General features: G+C 45.2%; 2 protein-coding genes across 5 annotated transcripts in view; one reads left to right on the top strand and one right to left on the bottom strand.

Annotated features, from left to right (window-relative positions):
- The first annotated feature begins 2,001 nt into the window (after positions 1 to 2,001).
- On the top strand, positions 2,002 to 6,027 carry KLHL34 (kelch like family member 34). Its single transcript, XM_020883019.2, has one exon. It carries the CDS (start codon positions 2,679 to 2,681, stop codon positions 4,635 to 4,637), a length of 1,959 nt encoding a protein of 652 aa, XP_020738678.1. The 5' UTR covers positions 2,002 to 2,678; the 3' UTR covers positions 4,638 to 6,027.
- Positions 6,028 to 6,290: 263 nt separating this feature from the next.
- Positions 6,291 to 13,975, bottom strand: part of CNKSR2 (connector enhancer of kinase suppressor of Ras 2) — a 270,849-nt gene continuing 263,164 nt past the window's right edge. For all 4 annotated transcript variants that reach the window (XM_070462393.1, XM_070462394.1, XM_070462395.1 and 1 more), the window contains 2 exons: positions 10,322 to 10,518; positions 6,291 to 8,345 (listed from right to left, as the gene is read on the bottom strand). In XM_070462393.1, the coding sequence (XP_070318494.1) occupies positions 8,130 to 8,345; positions 10,322 to 10,518 (413 nt within the window). In that variant the 3' untranslated portion in view covers positions 6,291 to 8,129. The remainder of the gene's footprint in view (positions 8,346 to 10,321; positions 10,519 to 13,975) is intronic.

The following is a 13,975-nucleotide window of genomic DNA, read 5'->3' as shown; positions in this document are numbered from 1 at the left end:
CTGACTGTGCACTGCACTACTTTATTTTTATCGTACACGAGGTCACATAATATAGGTCCAGACTCTGTAACTCAATATCCAAGTCACCCAGACAAGCCGTACTCCCTCTGGGGCTCATCAGCCACATTTTTAAAAAGAAAAACAAGAAATTGGGGGAGGAAAGGGAAAGGGTTTGGCTAAATGATGTCAAATATCCCTTCTAGCAAAATTCTATCAGGTTGAATAAAGCCCATTTAACTTCACCATACAGATCTGTGCATAGTGAACCAAGCTGGTATTTTATTTTTGAGCTAAGAATTTTAGTACTGAAGAAAAGAAAAGAAAAACCTAAACCAACCAGCATCCTCTCCTCCCCCAACCCATCTGTAGCTCTACATTAGGAATTCAAATTGCAGTATTTTTAGCCTCTGGAGTTTAAGCAAGCCCTTAACCTGAGCCTCTGCCTGCATTTTATAATTTGTCTAATTTAAGTTGTACAACAGTTCTATCTTTGACAACAAAGCAAAATCATTTTACTTATTTTTATGTACTTCAAGAATTACTTCTAAGTGGAGACCTCGTAATACCAATGGCATACCAGGCAGAAAATGATAGAATTTTATCCTTCCTTGGCTTTTTTTAAATGAAATACAACCTCAACTGTAAGAAATGCAGTCACTTCAAACGCATTCAAAAGGTTTGCTTAAAATAGATTACCAGAGAGGTTGTATTAGAAAACAGAAAAATCAATTCTAGACGAAAGCAAAACACACAGAACCTTTCAAACTGGCAAGAAAGAGCAGTTATATTAATCGTTTAGTTCTTTAAGAGCAGGGTGCTGGAGATGGAGAAAGGCTTTCCTAATGTCTCAAGATTAGGGTGGTTTTAGCTATCATTTCTGTGTTTGGTGCACCTTATAAAAATAACTTCCTGAGGAGGGGCGCTTTGAAACCGTAGCCTCTGCCAGCTTTGCAACCTTATTGCCCATTATCACATCCCAGCACTGAGGACGGGGCGGGCCTTAATTAGATCAGAGCCTGGAAAGCCTGGAGCTTCCCTGGCAGCTCAGATGGTAAAGAATCTGCCTGCAATGAGGGAGACCTGGGTTCGATCCCTGGGTCAGGAAGATCCCCTGGAGAAAGGAATGGCTACCCACTCCAGTATTCTTGCCTGGAGAATTCCATGGACAGAGGAGCCTGGTGGGCTACAGTCCATGGGGTCGCAAAGAGTCAGACACGACTGAGCGACTAATACACTGCAAAGTCAGGGAGAGAAACTGCAAAGACTTATTTTCTTAAAGGAAGTGGTCATTCAAAAGCAGAAAACCCAAGTCACCTACAGTTTCCTCGTCCACTTTGCCAAGGGATGGGCGAGGCAGGGTTTAAGAGCAGGAAGGGAGAACTCAGCCGGGGTCGGGGAGCGAGGTGGGTGCAAACTCCCGAAAGCGGAGTGTGAGACAAGCCAGGGACCTCGGGAAGGGCGCAGAGTAGGCCCAGCATCACGCAAGGGTGAGTCCAGGTGAGGGGCGTGAGCCGGAGCGCCAGTGGCTGGGAGCCTGGATTCGCCGGGGCAAGATTCCGGCCAGCGGCTCCTCTGCGCGTAGCGGGCTCCTGGGTGTCAGCGCGCAAAATCGCCGCCTAATCCCCGCTCCCGAAGGATTAATTAGGGCCTCCTTGAGGCAGAAAGCTGCGAGCCAGGGGCCTTTTTCCCAGCCACAGGAGCCCCGGGAGGGGGTCATCACTCCTCCGGCCCAGCCGAGCGCCCCTCCCCAGACACCACCAAGCGCAGCGTCCCCGCGACTCGCGCCTCTCCGGTGAGCGCTCTCCGCACCCCCAGCCGGGTTACCAGGACCCCTGGTGACCGGCGGCTTGACGGGTCACGAGAGTCTTGTCCCAGGCCGGGCCGCTTCCTCCCGCGCCCTCGGTTCTCAGCCAGCAGCCGGGGAGCGGGGCGGGGCGCGCCAGGGAGGCCGAGGCCGCGCGCTATTCCTGTCACTGTGAGCTACTGGCATGTTATGTGTGCCGCCCAATCACGCCTCCGACCCGTCGCGCTGACCCGCGCCCCTCCTCCCTAATCCCCCAGGCTTTGATTTGATCCTCCGCGCGGAACAAGTTCACCCCCCCTGCCCCTTAGCTAGTTGTCCCCGGCCCTCGCCGGTGCCCGCAGAACCCTCCTTGTCCACCCCCAGGAGGTCAGAGCCCTCGCCCCGCACTTCCCGGACAGCCCTCGTCCGGCCCCATCTGTGCATCTGGGCCGTCGGAGATCCAGCACCCCCCGGGAGTCAATCCATCCGCAGCTCCGCCCTTCCAGGTGATGGTGCGCGGCCACTGCGGCCCCAGGCGCGCAGGTGTGGGCTCCCCAAACAGGGCCGGGGAGGGGGTTTGGGGCAACGCGCTGGCAGCCTCGGCAGCGGCCGAAACCCAACCCTGCACCTCCCGGAAAACTCCAAACTCGGCGCTCTCCGCTGCTAGGTGCTTCTGGAAATCGTTTCCCTACCAGATTTGCTCTGAGACTGGTACGGGCAGATCTGCGGACCTGTATGAAGGAGGCCTGGGCTTTAAGCTGAGCAGGCAAAAATGGACCCCTGCTAGGGGCTCTTCGGCTCGCGCGGGGGGCCCGGGGGCTCCGTGTCCCGGGATGCCTCCGGCCGCGCCTGGCTGGCCCCAGCCCCCGCCCGGCCGCTTCCCGCCCTGGGCATCATGAGTTACTTCCTGTCTTACTGCAAAGCTCATGGCGGCTCGCTGCTCACCGGCTACCAGGCGCTGCGCGCCGAGGGCTTCCTGTGCGACGTGACGCTGGAGGCGGAGGGCAGCGAGTTCCCGGCGCACAGGTCGCTCCTCGCGTGTTCCAGCGACTACTTCAGGGCTCTGTTCAAGAGTCACACCCGGGAATCCCGGGCGAGCGTGATCCACCTGCACGTGCCGTCGGCGGCGGGCCTGCAGCGCCTGCTGGACTTCATCTACACCGCCTGGCTGCCGCTCTCCATGGACACAGTGGAGGACACGCTGGAGGCCGCCAGCTACCTGCAGGTCACCGAGGCCCTGGGGCTTTGCGGCCGCTACCTGGAGCGCCAGCTGGCCCCGGAGAACTGCTGCTTCGCCGCCAACGTGGCGGCTCGCTTTGGCCTGGCGCACACGCTGGGCGCGGCCGAACGCTGCATCGTGACCCACCTGAGGGAGCTGCTGGCGCGGGGCCCGGGCCCGGCCGGCCTTCTGGAGCTCAACCCCGCGTCGCTGAGGGCCGTGCTCGGTGCCCCTGACGTGGCGCGGGTGCCCGAGGCCCGGCTGCTGGGCCTGGCGCTGGCCTGGCTGCGGCAGGAGCCTGAGGCCGAACGCCTGGCCCACTGCACCCAGCTCCTCGAGCGGGTCCGCTTCGGCCTCGTGCCCGCCGACGTGCTGCGGCGCGTGTACTCGGGCTCCGGCCTCACCCTGCCCGCCCGGGTCAAGGGCCTCATCATCCAGGCCCTCAACTACCACACGTCGCCCTCCCGCCAGCCGCTCCTGCAGGGCGAGCAGACCAGCGTCCGGAGCCCTCAAACCCGCATCTTGTTGGTCGGGGGGCGCCGGGGGCAGGAGGTGGTGACTGAGGAAGTCGTGGTCCCCCCGCGGGCAGCCCGGGGCAGGGCCGCCGCGCCGGCGCCGGAGGAAGAGGAGGGAGAGGAGGAGGAGGAGGAGGAAGAGGAGCAGGTGGAGGAGGAGGAGTGGGAGCTCGCCCAGGACGTGGTGGCCTTTGACGTGTACAACCACCGCTGGCGCAGCCTCACGCGGCTGCCTGCTCAGCTGCTGGGGCACAGCGTGTGTGTCGCGGGCAACTTCCTCTTCGTCCTGGGCGGGGAGAGCCCATCGGGCGGCGCCTGCTCGCCCCCAGCCGACGGCCCGCTGGCTGTCACGGCCCAAGTGCACCGTTACGACCCGCGCTTCCACGTGTGGACGACCGCGCCCCCTATGCGGGAAGCACGGGCCCATTTCTGGTGCGGCGCCGTGGGCGAGGGGCTCCTGGCCGTCGGGGGCCTGGGGGCGGGCGGCCAAGCGCTGGCTTCGGTGGAAATGTATGACCTGCGCCGGGACCGCTGGACGGCGGCCGGGGCGCTGCCGCGGGCTCTGCACGGCCACGCGGGCGCCGTCGGGGACCGCGGCGTCGTGTACATCTCCGGGGGCAAGGCGGGGAGAGGCGACGGCGGCGCGAGCAGCCTCCGGGACGTGTTCTCCCTGGCCCCCGGGGAGCAGGCGTGGAGCAAGAGAGCGCCCATGGGCACGGCCCGCTTCGGGCACCACATGGCCGCCCTGCGCGGCGCGGTGTTCGCCTTTCTGGGGCGCTACGAGCCCTTCTCCGAGATCGAGCGCTACGACCCCAGCGCTGACCAGTGGACTCGGCTGCGGCCGCTACCCTACGACCGCTTTTGCTATGGGCTGGCCTTGGTGGAGGAGACGGTGCTGCTACTGGGCGGCCTCAAGTGGCGGGACTCACGCCAGGTGCCCACCCGCAACGTGGTGGGCTATGACCTCGACCTGGACCGCTGGGAGGACATTGGCTGCGCGCTGCCCTGGGCCTGGAGCGGCCTGCAGTGCGCAGTGCTGCAGCTGGCAGAGGGTGGGGACGAGCAGAGGGAGGCAGAGCCGGGAGAGACGCCGGATTTTGTGCTGGGCTTAATGGGTTAAGCAGCCTCCGGGCTAGGGAGGAGCAAGTCGTGGGCTTTTCCTAGACTCGGCCAAAGAAAAACATTTGCCCTTATTCTGAGAATGGGAGACAGGAGGGATCAAATTTAGAAGGATATATGAATCATCTCCAGTTATCTGGGGATTTCTAGAAATTCTCATGTTGGGCTAGAGATGGACTTTCGAAAATAAAATATGACCCCATTTTCCCTCTTGTACTTAAAAGTGTTTCTCAGGTTCTAAATAGTGATTATTTTTGTGCCAAACAGCCAAAAAATGTACCATAATAAGTTATATACCAGACCAGAAAATTGTTAGGTATAATGACTGTAATAAATGGTTCTAGAAGATGGCATTATCTGAATAAATAGTGAAGGGAAAGTGCCTTGGTTAAAAAACATGCAATCATTGTAGGGAGAACTATGATTTTATGATACAGAATCATGGTTATAGTTCTGCTCTGATGGTTTAATATAGATATGGAACTGAGAAAAAAAAATCTCCTAGAAAGCACTTTATTTTTGGAGAAAATAACCTAGGTTAAGTTTTTCTGTACTTCATCCTTACTTACCCTAGTCTGCCTTTGCTCTGACTTTTGGCAGCTTATTGGTTTTAAGTTTTATTTGTACAGCCCTTAGCCATAATAATCCGGCTTCTCTGATTTAGTAGAACATTTAAAGGGGCTTCCCGGGTGGCGCTAGTGGTAAGAAAGCTGCCTGCCAATGCTGGAGACATAAGAGAAGAGGTTCAATCCCTGGGTTGGGACGATCCCCTGGAGGAGGAAATGGCAACCCACTCCAGTATTCTTGCCTGAGAATCCCATGGACAGAGGAGCCTGGTGGGCTCCAGTCCATAGGGTCACACAGAGTCGGACATGACTTAAGCGACTCAGCAGCAGCAGCAGCTAACAAAGCCCCTATTTCTTTCATCCTCTTCAAATGTTCATTCTGCAGACACGCTGTAGGTAATACTTGTAAAAAAAATTTTTTTAAGTTTATTTTTGATGGTACCCTGCCTCCCAGACCCTCTACCCTACCTTCCCAAAAGAATCACAGAGAAAGGAAAGAGCAGCAGGTGAAATTTTAAAGTTTGTGTCAGGTAAATGGGAAACCAACTTGATTTTGCAGGATTTCAGAGAAGATTCTTGTATATACTGGACATTGCCTCTTCTGGCTTATACCACAGTGGAGTGACAAAGTTAAAACTTGTAACTGGGGGTGGTGGGGTGGCATGTGATTCGGTCACAAAGAAATGTGATGTGGACTGCATGAATAAAATAGGTGCTTTATAAGGATTCATTAAAAGCTGAATTTATTTGACTTCAGTTTACAGTTCCGCTTCTCTCCTAGATTTGAAACTAATGCAATAAAATGTACAGATATATAGCGTTAAAGGTCTCTTTCATGCTAGGCTAGCCACGAGTCTTTTAAAATTCAATAGCTTACTTTTTACCATTTATAACAGAGCCAACTTTACCAAAGTAAAAGCCGTTTAGTAGCAACACAGCTAGTCTTTCCATCCACTGCTCTCGGTTGACAGGGGCACAATCTGGCCACTGTATCCACGACACATCCATCAGGTACAGATATTTTTAAGTAAATGTACACATTTGGTCTAGTAAACATCAACAAGTCTAAACACCTGTAATAAGCACACTTCATTTTAGGACAAGAGGTTTCTTTTTTTTTTGTTGCTTTTTGTTTTTGTTTTGTTTTTTTACATATACAACGTCCCAGAAATTTAATGTGTGTCAATATCCATGCAGTAAATAAATGTTTTTACAAATAGGTTTTTTTAAATGATAAAAATATTACACTGGGCCCCAGACTCCATACAAACATTAATACATGATTTCTCATCCACTTTGACTACATATAAGATTACTGAAAATGTGCTGGAGAAAGGCCACTCTCCTGTACAGTTGTGCAAAGTCTGCAAAACAATAGTGATTCAATGGTGGTTTCAAAAGCAAAGAAAAAGATCCTCACTGTGGAGTTTTTACTTTCTTCTCTACAACAAAAATAGTCACTGGCAGATATCTGAACTCTTAGAGATGAAAGTACATTCACTGAGCTGTTCAGGCAACAATATAAAGCTGATTAGAAGTATATTTTAGGATATAGAAGAGGGAAGGAGGGTCTCTTCCTCCTTCTAAAGAAAAAAAACAAAACCAAAACCCAGCAAATTGTGACTTGTACGTTATGCAGCCAGACACTAAAAAGCAGCACAGTCAGTATCATGCTGTGATCACTTTTCCAAAAATGAGATGCTTATAAATGGAAATATATGAAGAGGATTTTTTCATAGACTTTATCCACTCTATAGAACAAATCATGAAACTAGGAAAAACCTCTAAAAATGGTTTGTCTCGTATAGTTCAATGTAATATCTCTTTGAATGACCATCATCCTCTTGCTCCTCAGGAGGTACATTTTTCTTTTTCAACATTGTTTTCTATATTAGAACACACATCAGCCTGTAACCAAACATATTTTACTTCCCTGCCTGAAGTATAATTACATAAGTTTCACTAACGGACTAGGGGGAAAATTGGACACTAACTGGGAAGTTGATTCATTTCCGTTTATACCTTGTAGGTTTTTAGGAGTTGGAGTTTAAAAACATGAGTTTGGGCTGAAATTATATATATATATGTTAGCTGCCTTTCTGGGTGAGTTAAGTGTGTTTTAAAAAATTCATTCTCAAATTCCTCTGTACACAATCAGCATTTCATCACTACAAAAATAAAGGAAGATTTAAACCAAGAAAATAAAGCAGCTCTATCTTCAATTTTGGTCTCAGTTACAAAAACATCTTACAAAGCTTTGCCCTGATACACCATTGAGTGTCCCCATGGATATGGAATAGTATTTCCATTAACCAGCTTTCACAAGTTAATAGACTATTAAGACGAATATTTGATACCTGAACTTTTCTTATGTTGATGCTCTTCTATTTTGCTTAACTCTTGTATGTATGCGCATCTACATTTCACAAAAATAAAACTACAGCATTAAACTTTGTGCAATGTTTAAGAAAATTCTTAGAACATTTTAATAAATATAAAAAAGGTTTAAATTCTTTCCCACCCACAAGGATGTCTGCACCTGAAAAAATGTGATTTAGTTTTGAAGTCTTGTTTATATAAAATTAACTTAAAGGGAGAAAAGATGACCTTAGATAGAAAACTGCCTTTTTGTTTTTTTTTTTCTACTTGAAGACCACCTGTCTTCAGGGTTGTTTGCAAAAGTTAATTTTGAATCATTGAAGACAGTTGATTTTGCACATGGTAAACATAAGCTGAGCACTAACTGCATATAAAATATACAAATGCTCATTAAAGACAGTGGTATTATGACCATATAGGGTTTGTTTCATATAATGGTAACATTAAAGTATAGCTTGTCAACGTGTCCCACACGTTGATATAAAAACTACCTTATATACTTGTTCAGAGTACCAGAAGGTACCAAATGGCCAGAGGGCACAATACACTTACACATGCGTTTCAATGTATGAATGAGTGTGTGTGAGAGAGGAAGTGATTACATCTACTTCAGAAGAAATACTTAATGGGTCATTTGAGGTGGTGTTTTGACAGATATCCAAGAAAAGATCGAGGTACATCTGCTTCCACTGCTGGAATTCTTTCGATGTCAAGTCTGGATTGTCTAGGACTTTATCGATAATGGCTACTTCCCCTTCTCTGGCCTGAAAAACAAAAGGATTCGAGTTACAAAAGGGATAGAATTTTTTTCAAATTTAAACTAAAGAGTTAATAGGCAAAAGCCCAGAAGAAACAGCTCTGTTATACTCAAACTTGGGCTTCCCTGGCTTACCTCGGGCTTACCTAGCTCAGACGGTAAAGCATCTGCCTGCAATGTGGGAGACCTGGGTTCGATCCCTGGGTCAGGAAGATCCCCTGGAGAAGGAAATGGCAACCCACTCCAGTACTCTTGCCTGGAAAATTCCATGGATGGAGGAGCCTGGTAGGCTACAGTCCATGGGATTGCAGAGTTGGACACGACTGAACTGCTTCACTGGATACTCAAACTCACTATTTAGACTGAAATCCTCAGGTACTTTTTTCTACATGCAGGCACTCTGTATGGTTTACTTTTCCTTCAGGGCCTATCCTGTTTTCCCATCTCTGCCTATGGAAACTTTTCCTCATCCTTTAATATCCAGTTCATATGCCTCTCATTTCTTCAAGCCTTCCTTAAACAACTGAAAAAATGTTTTCTCCTTCATTTCTATAAGTCCCCATTATGCTTGATCACTGCTGTTGAGTGGGCTTACCACATTGTGTCTTAGAGTTACTTTTGTATTGTCCTATCTCCTTCTGCTAGATGCTCAGTTGGCAGTTTGGACCTGAATGAGAATGGGGGCTCCATGAAGTGGGAAGTGGTAAGGATATCTCTGGACCTTAGTTGGGCACCAGAATTATTCTTATGTATATTAAAGCTCTTTAAAACATTTTGGTCTTAGTTATCAAAAGGTCATTAAGTTGTCCCATGGATTTGCAACAGCATTCACATGAATATCAACTGAGAGCTAATTGACTATGAGAGCTTGGCTGCTGGCTACCAGAAGTTTTTTCAAGTCATGCATTTCCTATTCTGTTGATCTCTTCGGCTGTTTACTCGCTAAGTCATGTTCAACTCTTTTGCAACCCCAAGGACTGTAGTCCACCATGCTCTTTTTTCCATGGAACTTTCCAAGCAAGAATACTGGAGTGGCAGCCATTTCCTTCTCCAGGGGATCTCCTCGACCCAGGGATCAAACCTGTGTCAACCTGCACTGGAAGGCGGATTCTTTACCACTGAACCACCAGAGAAGCCCAGGATCTCTTTGGTACTCTGTTTCAAAATTATGAAACCTCAGCAGTAGCCTATGGATCTGAAATATTTTCCAAAGAAACTCTCTGACCTTCTATTTCTTAAAATGACTGCATCACAAACTCGGTATGACAGTTCTTTTCTGTTTTTGAGTTTTTCAGGGTGCATGGTCTGATTAGGGAGAATATGTATGGCAGGCCCTCTCCACTGAGACACACAGTGAGGGGGCTGACTTTTCTGGCTCCTTCTTCAACTTCCTGCCTGTTTCCCTTTCCTCACAACCTCCTCCCCAATCTGGGGGTGGCATAAGAAGACTGGAGACAATGTAAGTGCTTATGGAAATGTATAAGAAAAAAGTGACATGTGAGTTGGGAACTGCTAATGTATACAGCACAATTACAAAATTTCCACATGGAATATGAAACAATGTGGCTTCACTCCAAATGTGCTACAAGACATATTCATGAAATATCTCAAACCCTTTTAGCACCCACCCCTGCATGAATGCTGTGCTCTTTTAATAACTGTATCAATTCTACAACATGGCATATTTATCTTAGGAAAACAAAAGACTGAGGAATAACACTAGCCCTGCATTTTTGGACAAAAAAAAAATTAATTACATCCTGTTTTCTCTTAGAACTAAATCACATAACATGCAGTCTGTGCATGCTCTGAGATGTTAATATAAAGTTAAGATTATTTCCTTTGGGCCAAATACACTTATTACATTCATTCTATTTATCCCCCTCCCATTTTGTATTTTGTCCCTTAGAGTATCTGATAATCGATTTTGAGTTCAGGAATGAATCTCTTAAAACGAATGTCTCCTTCCATTTCATATCTTACCTTTAAAGTGCTTTTGAGAATTCTCAGCCTGTGTAGTTTTTCATTCATCACAGGATCATTACATCTCTTTATAAATGATAGTTTGTATTCCATCTTGGTTGAAATGCGATGTTCTCCCAGAGGCGACAGACTGGCTTGCTCCAATGCCCTGTATAAGTCTTGCAAAGAGTCTCCTAACTTTTCTTCCCTACTTTCACCTGCAATGTCCAAAAAAAAAAAAAAAAGAGAGAGAGAGAAATATGAATCCAGTGTAATACAGTGATTTGACACTCCAAAAATCTACTAAACAAACAAACAAAAAATATCTGAGAAACGGAATAATGAATGATTGGGAAAACACTATTACATTAAAAAAAGAAAAACAACCCATCAAACCCACAGTTGCTAGTTATATTGGGTAAGACTAGCTACAGGCAGCCAATTGTTTTAGAATAATCAATTAATAGGATGCTTTAACAAAATACTCTCTTAATAAATAGCAAATCATTGTACATATCTTGAGTCCATTAAATTCAAAGAATTACAGTACAAAAGGTACACAACACAGAAACAATTCTGAACATAATTTAACATTTTAAAACAGTAATGAATATCCCTTATCATTATACTGATAAGCATAGATGTGCTAAGTAACAGAGCTCTCCTGGTTTAGCAATACTGAATGAACTAATTTTTACATTTTTCTAGAATTCATAAGATGGAATGGCATTCGCTGGAGTATATATGATTGTAAAAATCTTCCAAAAGTATGCTGTAGAGGATTATTAGGTTTCATGTGACTGCCATAGTAATGCCTGCCACACTGTAAATATAGTAAATGATCATAAATTATCATCAATGATAATGCTTTAATTAGAATGACATGTGGGAATGTTTATATGCAAATGTAAGTAAAAATCTGGCAAGTATTGAAGGAAGCTACTTAACATTTGAAAGACCAAGGAAGAAAACACTCCAATTAAACATTTTTGAGAAAGAAAAAAAAAAAAAGATCTGGTTCAGGAAAGCATCTTGAATCTATTTGAGCACATCAAACTACCCTATTATTCTTGAATTGTCTGACTACTGATGTATTTTTCTCAATGATAAACAAAGATTAACTTGGATTTTGCTTGGATTGGCAGATAGGATTAGGGTTATATCACATTTCCTTTAATAGAGAGCCAAAGAGTCCTATTTGAGGAATGCTAATTACATTGGCCCAAAAAGCAAATATGGAATATCATTCATTCCACCATGGTCCATGTGAATATTTTAGGCTTTCTGACATAGTTAAAAAAAAAAATAAAAAGACACCCTAATTGGTAATAATGTAAACATTTATATGTGTCAGGCACTAGGGTAGATGCTTAACATTCATGATCTCATTTAATCCTCATAGCAGTACCAGGAGTAGATCTATTTGATTTTCATTTTATAGCAGGGAAGTACCTTGCTCAAGGTCACATTTACTAAGTGGTGGAGTTGGAATTCCAACTGAGCAGTCTGGCTCCAGAATTCATGATTTTAATAAGAATTCTAGACTGCCAGTTTTGTCAGGAACCATTTGAACTGTGTATTAAACAGGAGGTGTTAATGAATTTGCGAGATGCTTAAAATGCAGCATTTAAAAACAATTTTTTTAGAGTGTACCTAAAACTTCCCCCAAAGCCCACAAACATAGTACCTTAACTTGAAGGGATAACCTTTAGGATGAAAAAGTGACTGCATTTAAGTTTCATATTCATTTTTTACTTTCCTGCTAAGGTTAGCAACTATTGGTAAGTATGATTATGGAGTTCTTTCATTAGAAAGTCCTGTTATCAGCACCTGCTACCACTATTCCTCTATAACAAACTTTAACTTCCTAGTCATATATCTAAGTTAGAACTATAATCTAAAAGTACAAAACAAGAAAACCCTTTAAACAACAGTTTTTTCATTTTCTGTTGCCTCATCCTTCAATGTCTGCACCACCTAGAGGATTCTGAGGGGCTGGGTTGGGGGTACAGAGGACTGTAAAAAGAGGAACTAACTGCCTTAGGTTGAAGTGAGATAAGGAATTTTAAACAGAACGGTTTGGAGCCAGGAAGGCACAAAATCAGAAGGTCATTCAGTGTAAAACTAAATGGAGTTGTAAAAACAAGGATACATTTGAAAAGCATAATTCCATTTCATAAAATCATAGGCCAGAAAAGAACCCTGAGGAATTATTTAGTAGTTATCATTATTTTTGCCTCAAGGCAAGACTGCATCTTAAACCAGAAGAATTTCATAAAGCAGGGGGGGGGGGAGAAATCAGAGTGCTAACAGATGTGAATTATAGTAGTCTAGGTTTCATATAGCCTTATGTATTATTCGTTTTTCAGTTCTTAAAGGAAGGTAAAGAAAAAATGAATTCAAATAATAGTTTTAGGATTTAAGGGAGGCAGAAATATTTCCACATAGTAAATTTTTAAGATAACCTTCTTCCATATTACCTAACACTGTAAGGAGTATATATTTTGCTGAAAAAACATTCTTACCCAGTTTTCTTTCTCCTCAATTCTTAAAGTTTGTGGAATATTGAGTCACATGCTGGATTATAAAATAAAATTTCAATGTAGTTTTATTTCAAGAATGGTAAAGATTTAATATAAAAAATGACAAACATGACTTAACACTGAAAGCTTTTTTTCCTTCTTCTTGCCGTTAAGGGAGGGGGGAGGAGGAAAGCGTTCAACCAAAGTACAACATATAATTCTACAAAGAATCTGGTTTGACAGCTGTAAGGAGAATCAAGCATGGATTTATCTCTGGGCAGCACACACGAACAGGGAATCACAAGGAGACAGAACACAGAAACATTTCCGAGCTACGAATGGAATAGAGATATTAAAGATAAGTCAGGCCTCCTTCCCCTACCCCTACACACCATACACATATGCGACACAAGACACAGTAGTGGGGTGAGGAAGATGAAGGATTGAAATGCCAGGCTCCTACAAAATGCCACCAATTACTAAACATTTTAAGACTAGACAAAGAGACCCTTTATTTTCAGAGGAAGGGGGTGAGGGCCGGAGTCACATTAGAAATCTGATTCACTGTGCTCAACAGTCAAAACAACACAGAACTCAACATTCAAGACAAAACCAGACCTTTATTTTCTTTTATAATTTTCAAACTGGTTTCCTTGATTTTTTTTTCTTAGATGAATACCAATTAACTCAATTGGGGCTACCGCTGCAACTGAAAATGTGAAAGCACCTTTACTTCTTCTTTTTGCCCTCTTCTTCTTTGTCTCCTTCTCTTCTGGTTTCTCTTTTAAACCCTTGCTTTTCTTCTCCTAGAAGAGGCTTGCTTTGGAAGAGGAGGCAAGCACTTGGTGAGGTCTGCTTCCTGATTGACTTTTCAATATGCCAGTTCAGTCATGGGAACACTGGCCCCAAGCCCAGCTCTTTCCGAATTTGAATGGATGGTTTCTGAAAGTTGGTAAAGTGTAGAAAACCACATGCAAACCACAGAACATATAGAGGAACCTTCTGTGATTCCTCAAGAGGAAGTGTATCCCTGATACAATGAAATTTAAATTTGTAGCAAATTGATTCAGAAATTCTGGGTCTATGCAGGAGTAGATTCGCCCTCAAATCACATTTACATTTATCACATGTAACACACTTTTCTATGTCAATT

This window comes from Odocoileus virginianus, unplaced genomic scaffold (genome assembly GCF_023699985.2).
Source record: "Odocoileus virginianus isolate 20LAN1187 ecotype Illinois unplaced genomic scaffold, Ovbor_1.2 Unplaced_Scaffold_4, whole genome shotgun sequence".
NCBI classification, from domain to species: Eukaryota; Metazoa; Chordata; class Mammalia; order Artiodactyla; family Cervidae; genus Odocoileus; species Odocoileus virginianus.
This window is presented reverse-complemented; position numbering and strand designations above follow the sequence as displayed.